Below are 7,254 nucleotides of genomic sequence, written 5' to 3'. Positions count from 1 at the left end.
TTTGCATTGACACCTAGTTTCCTTTTTGTAATTTTTTAAAATGTAAATGATGAATATATATATATATATATATATATATATATATATATATATATATATATATATATATTTATATTTATTTTTTATTTCTTTTTTTTTCTAAAGAACAAAGGAAATGTGTCATCTTTAACTTTCTGCCTTTTAGAGATCATTTCATTTTCAACTTGCTTAACTGTTCACAATAACAGTCATTTTGACCAGGGGTGCCCAAACTTTTACATGTCACTGTATGGATATCCCTGGCCTTTTTGACAAAACCCCTTTAAGGTTACAAAATGTCTGTCTCTGTTGTTTAAAACATTAATGTCTGAAATTATGCAAAAAAAATGTATTATAAAGCCCAAACCTATAAATGAAACTAGAGTGTGATTTATAAAATTCACTTTCATTCTTGGAAAAGAGGCAAAAAAAAGCATACAAAGCTAAACACCTTGTTGAATATTCACCATATTTTTCGGATTATAAGATACACTTTTCCTCCCAAAAATTTGGGAGGAAAATGAGGGGTGCGTCTTATAAGCCAAATGTAGCTTAGTATGCGGTGGTAGAGAATGGTCACAGGAGGCCGTTGTTGATACTCGCTGTGGGCGGTGAGATAGGGGCCATCCTGAAAATGTCAGCGGTGAGGGCTTCAAATAATGGCTTTGTGTGTCGGCGCATGCGCGGATGGAGTTCTCGTACGCACCACCTAAAGCTCACTGATCTCCCAGCAGCTGACTTAAGGAAAATGGTGCCTGGAGGTGGCGCGTACGCAGATGAAATCTCAGCTCGTCATTGAGCTGATAGCTCAATCTGCACACGCGCCGACTCCGGGCTCAATTTCTTTGAAGCTCGCACCGCCGACAGTTTCTAGATGTTCCTGCCTCACAGCGCCTGCAGCGAGCATCCGGGACACCCGCCACATCACCCTACTCCACCACCGACCCTGCCTCCTGTGACCCCACTTCACCACCGCTGCCATCCCCCTCGATAACAAACCACCGCATTATAAAATGGACCCTATATTATGTTTTTACCTTTTTTCCTCTAAATTGGGGTGCGTCTTATAATCCGGTGCGTCCTACAAAATGAAAATTACGGTAATAACTGTAGGAAATCTATGGCCTAAAGTACTTTTTACATAAAATTGCATATATGGCAACCCTTCACTGTGGTTTAAGTGAAATTGTAGAGCATAAATGGTGCACATGTTCACATGGATGATAGCAGTGCTTACAAGGGAATTCCCAGAACTGAAAGGTCCGACCACAGTAATCAGCTTTCTCTGGCAGTCCTATAGACAATGAATATGGATCGACTATGCACACTCATAATGAGCCGCATTCTCGGAATTATTTGGGGTTGCCACAGTCGAGCCTCCAGCGATCAGTAAGGTATCCTCTATACTATAGATGAGGAAAACGTTCAATTCTGGAGATACAAAATGGGTTCAATATCAACATAGAGGTGACTAATTAGAATTTGTATCCAAAATATGTATTTGGAGCGAAGCCCCATGGGCACACATTATCCAACCACATGCAGGGGAATTATTTGGTACTTTGTATAACATTGTTTTTAAGTTCCTGTAAATATAAAGAATATATAAGAAAACATAGAAACAACTAAAAGGCTTCAACTAAGTAGTGAAGACAAAGATGTCATTAAATAAGACTTTAAATACATTAAGTGAAATTAAAGCGGTTATATAACAGAAAATATATGTTCTGTCTTATATGTAAGAAGATATGACACTATTTACTTTTCCATGTTAAAAAAATATATTGTATATATTATATATCCTTTATGTGTCAGCTGTCCCAGCCAAAATCCTGGCCGGTCATTTGGTAGAACTTCATATTGAACGGCCGGTAGAACTCGCGCAATCTCTGGACGATTTCTGGCTTTATATTGGGGTGAGTCCTGCCCTTGGTTTTGCCCAGACAGTGCGGTTTGCTGCTCGTTTCTGCCTTTTTGAGACATGGAAAACCCTTAGTCTTATTGAAATAAAAATGCTTGTCTGTGATGATTCGCTTAAGTCCCAGGAAATCCTGGACACGTCCCAGTTCTCCAGCAGGATCCGTGATCAGTCTCTCCCCGCTCAAAAAGAGGATCTGGCTCATAGGGAAATACTGGAGCCAGTTCTCCAAGTGCTTGGCGTAGATGCCGATCTGGATGGCACTCCATGAGATGTCGATAAGACCCGTAGTCCTGTTTTTAAAGGTCAAACTCTCAAATGTGGGGATGTCCGGCCTCTTGGACAACGTCTGGGTATAATCCGATATGACGCGAGTTACCGGGTCCCTCACCACCACAATTAGCTTAGCATCCTTCGACATGGCAGAGAGCCGAGCTGGAGCCTCCTTGGTCACAAAGTAACTGGGGGTCTTCTCCATGGTGATCTGACCATCTAACGTCCTCGGCATCATCTCCCTACATAAAAATAATACAGTAAATTAGCAAACAGAACCCAATACAAGACATAATGGCATACAATTAGCTCATGGCAACAATCCAAACATAATATGAAAAAACATCATTCCCTTGAAAATACAATTACAATTCTAAAGCTGATCATACAATTCAGATAGCTGACAATTATCCCTCCTGACTCCGCCATGCAGAAAGTTTCTCACAGGGACGAGGGTGCATGTGCTTGAATTGAGGAGGGAAAGCTGCAGCCAGACACCTCTGATGGCAGATTAACTCCTCTGAGAAGAAAAAGGAATGGACACAGAAATCTAACTGATTGATTTGTCTACCATCCAGGAGAAAGTCATAGCACGCCATACACAGGGCTGACACCAGAAATTTCAGGGCCCCATACTGGCAAAATTTTGGAGCCCTCTTTAGACTCCACCCAGGCTCCACCCCAGCTCTGCAGCCACTCCTCAAACCTTCCACAGTCCCACCATTGCTCTTGGAAAAACTCCACTTCTGCACCATGTTCTCCCCAATCGCACATCAACAGTTCTCATTAAACACCATCTGCTGGCTGAAAATCTCATATATAAAGCTGAATGTGTGTATGTATGTGTGTGTGTGTGTGTGTGTGTGTGTGTGTGTGTGTGTCCACTAAAGGAATCCGCACCGTCGCATTTACAATCCCGAAATTTTGCATAGCTACCCCATTTGACTCGGGGAATGTCATAGACTATGTTTTGAGGGTCCCCACAAAGCTTCTCATGAGCCAGATCAGACAGCCCATACTTTGCACTGACGAGGGGCAAGCACCCCGAAACGCCGTGTCTGCAAATTGGGATTCTGATCTGACATATACTGTATATCCTAAGTCATATGCAAAGGATTGTTAAAAATCCACATTTGACTTTTAGGATCGCTACTTCCAATAGGTGGCGCTGCGCTAGAGTTTGTCTCCTTTCCTGGAGAGACAATTTGTATGTTTTGAGGGGAAATTTTAACCCCACGCTTTACAGTTATTCTCCAAAAAAAAGCTCTTATTTACTGTTTAGATGTGTGAGGTAATATATTTGCTGTTTTGACAGGTAGCCTGGATATTTATCAGGTGGCCTGTAGCAACCAATCACAGCTCTGCTTCTATTTTGCTACAGGTCATTAATAGGAGCTGTGATTGGTTGTTTCAGGCAACAATGGACATTCTTAGTATAACAAGCTTATGTGTCAGTATATATGATTTCAGTGATGAGAGGGAAGTGGGAGAGTGGGAGAGAGGGAGAGTGGGTAAGAGCAGATTTAGTTACTATCCTGGGCAACGCTGGGTACTACAGCCAGTCTCCCTAATTCCCATGTTGTGTGGCGTCCTCTCTGTGCCACAATGTATTTTAGCTGGATGTGCGCCTTCGGACATACATCCAGCTGAAGCAGGGGCTGGCATCAGCGGGCCGCCCCACTACCAACACCGACTGCAATCATACCGCCCCTGTCTTCCGCTCCTCCATGGAGCGCTTACCATTCCCCTTCAAGTCTTCGCTACCTCCGCGGCTCTGCGTTGCCCACAGCAATGTGATGAGATCACAGCGTGGGCTGCGGGATAACACACCCTGCTTTTCCCCACTGCCCCTAGCTTTACCACATGGCTAATTTGCATGTGATGTGCTTGAAGCGCTGTACATGCAAATTAGCCATGTGTCACTCAGTTAAAGTGGCCTAAGTGACACAGTCGCCCCTGTCCGCTGCGGCCATATTTTCTGTAGGCTGTGGCTGTGACTAGGGCCCGGCCCAGGGATAAATAAAGTGAACTAAGTACCCCCCTCTTCACCGGGCCCTATACATCAGTAAGGGCAGTAATGCCCTGATGGCGGCCCTGCCCATACATACTAGATGGTTAGCTCGTTCTCCCAAAATTGGTAACATTCTTTGAGGAAAGTACAATATCCATTATGGCCCTTTAACATGAGCCAACATGACAACTTGTGGTCCTATGTCTTACAGCAAGATAAGAAATACTGGTCACTTTTATGGTGTACCATATGTGCTGGTAAGAAAAGATATTATGTACAGTGTTCCAGGAGGAGGAAAATTTTCACAACAGGGACTCTAAACCAAAGACTCAGCAGGAAGAGACATCTATTGGTAAACAGCTGTTTTGGGAATCTTGGCCCTTTCACTTTCGGTGAAATCCCTAGTTTAGTGATATGATCCATCTTCCTTCTAGAGGAGAACTGATTTTCATACTTGGAGTATTGCTTGCAAGTCTCCATACATTAGTTTGGAGTCTTCAGTGAGAACTAGTAGTACTTAGGCTGCATCAAAGGCCAACCAGCCAGCTAGTCTATCCTGATGAGGGACAAGAATGCTGAAACGAATGTCTTCAGAGAGATTTCTGGTTTGGTTGATGTCCCATAGTTCTCTTCCGTCTGTAGAAGGGCTAATTTTCATATTTGTTTCTCTTGGATCATTGCCTTAATGGAATTCTCTAAACATTAGGTGATTTCCATCAAAAGTATTCCAAACCCGAAATTTAAAAAAAAGCGAGTTCCTTCAAGAATAAGAAGTAACATCTCCCCCTAAATTGTGGATATGGTGAAAGGAGCAGAGACATTTGGCTCCAAGTTGTAAAAGTTTTAACCCCCCTCTTGTTACTTTAAAAAGACAATTAGCACTCCATGCAACGCAGCCAAACTGAAGCTGACACCGGGAGCCCAGGGCACCTAAGATAATTAGACCAATTTGCTAATGCTACAAAGCTCTAATTTATCTTTGAAACAATCACCTCTCTCGGGATCTCAGTGAAATATTACCGGCTGATGACGATCACAAAAATATGCTGCAGCCTTGCGACCCCTACCAGAAAACCAGGAACATGTGGTTCAAATGTAAAAAATAATTGAATGTTATAATTATAAAAAAAATCATATCTGCAATTATCAAAAATTAATAAAAATAACCTCAAATCCCTTTGCTACCCAAAGAGGCAAGACTGGGTTTTCCAGGTCTTTAAAATTGATCGAAATCCTTAAGGGTGCTTTACACGCTGCGACATCGCTAGCAATTGCTAGCGATGTCGTGCGCGTTAGCACCCGCCCCTGTCGTTCGTGCGACATTTGGTGATCGCTGCCGTAGCGAACATTATCGCTACGGCAGCTTCACACGCACATACCTGTTCAGCGACGTCGCTGTGACCGCCGACAAATCCCTCCTTCAAGGGGGAGGTGCGTTCGGCGTCATAGCGACGTCACTGCAGCTTCACTAAGCGGCCGCCCAATAGCAGAGGAGGGGCGGAGATGAGCGGCCGGAACATGCCGCCCACCTCCTTCCTTCCTCATTGCCGGTGGACGCAGGTAAGTAGATATTCGTTGTTCCTGCGGCGTCACACATAGCGATGTATGGTGCCGCCAGAACGACGAACAACATCATACCTGCAGCAGCAACGATATTTGGAAAAGGAGCGACGTGTCAACGAGCAACGATTTTTCACGTTTTTGCGCTCGTTGATCGTCGCTCCTTGGTGTCACGCGCTGCGATGTCGCTAACAGCGCCGGATATCCGTCACTAACGACGTGACCCCGACATGACCCCGATGATATGTCGCAGCGTGTAAAACACCCTTTAGTCTAAGTCACCAATATTATATCAGAAAGAACACAACGCTCAGCACCCCCGCTGATCAACTGTCCGAAGGGGCTACTTTGCTTCTGAGACTGAGCTGTCTATTTCAAAGGAGGTAGACTCTTGCTGTCTTGTTCCTTTCCCTGAAGACACCAATCGCGTACTTGTGCTGTCATGTGAATTGTGTCCTGCGTCTTTGTAAATTATATGATATGTGAATTGTGATCTAATGTGTAATGTACAGAAAGACTTTATAGGTGGGTACTAGACTGTAGGGTAAGAAACAGTTAAGTGTTGGGACTAGCCCACAATGAGAGGAGTTAGATCATAGAGAAAGACGGTTTTGTTCTAGCAAAAGAGTTGGGACCCAGTGTATGATAGGAACGGACAAATAGAATGAAGGTCATCAAGGGGGCATGCAGTGGGTGACCTGTGACAAAAGAAGGAGAATGGATACCAGAGCCGAGATACTGTGATCCTGAAGTGTTGACTGAGACACAGAACACAGGACTACGTGAAGTCTAGAGACCGACCTTCCAATGCAGTGGCGCTCAGACAGAAGGGTTCGGAGGACATAACTCTAGCAAGGCCCCAATATAGCTTACAGCTCAAAAGCAACGGACGAAGACAAGCCAGTTTGTGAACTGAGTTGACATTCTCGGGCTCAGTCCCCCAAAGTGTCTGAGATCTAAAGGCTCTACTCAGGCCACACTAGCAAGTCCCTTGACTCTCTTCTCTACGAGGAGGAGAGACATGGAGCCGCAGAAAGGGAAAGTGACTGCCATGAATTGGACTGTGGTGCTAGAGTGGGATGTGCTGGAACTAACAGGACCAGTAAGAACAGGAATAACGACGATGAAACTGTGTCTGAATTTTCTTGGTGTAACTGAAATGTGCTGGAAGTTGTGTGCCCACTATCTCGTGCATAGAGTTGAAAAGGTCAGCCATACAATTCCCAAAATCCAGACTACACAGGCCTACGGCCCATACTACACAAGTCCACATCTCTAGCCATGACTGTTTTTCATGTAGTGTGCTGGGGCGTCAGGAAGCAACACCTCGCCCATGACTACTGCCCCGAGCTATATCTATCTACCTATCCATCAATCCAGACATCTATCCAGTAATCTAATTTCTTTCTTTGCATTCTTTCTTTTCTTCCTTCTTTCGTTACTTCTTTCCTTCTTTTTTGTTACTACTTTCCTT

The 7,254-nt window shown here is 44.1% G+C and overlaps 1 protein-coding gene across 1 annotated transcript in view; it reads right to left on the bottom strand.

The window, feature by feature from the left end:
* Nucleotides 1-250: 250 nt before the first annotated feature.
* The window catches only part of LOC142311918 (heparan sulfate glucosamine 3-O-sulfotransferase 3A1-like), a 189,930-nt gene continuing 182,926 nt past the window's right edge, over nucleotides 251-7,254 (bottom strand). The window contains exon 2 of the mRNA XM_075350778.1: nucleotides 251-2,451. Coding sequence (XP_075206893.1) covers nucleotides 1,830-2,451 — 622 coding nt within the window. The 3' untranslated portion in view covers nucleotides 251-1,829. The remainder of the gene's footprint in view (nucleotides 2,452-7,254) is intronic.

This window comes from Anomaloglossus baeobatrachus, chromosome 5, assembly GCF_048569485.1.
Source record: "Anomaloglossus baeobatrachus isolate aAnoBae1 chromosome 5, aAnoBae1.hap1, whole genome shotgun sequence".
Classification (NCBI taxonomy): Eukaryota; Metazoa; Chordata; class Amphibia; order Anura; family Aromobatidae; genus Anomaloglossus; species Anomaloglossus baeobatrachus.
Note: the sequence above shows the minus strand (reverse complement) of the source record. Positions and strands in the feature narration are given on the sequence as shown.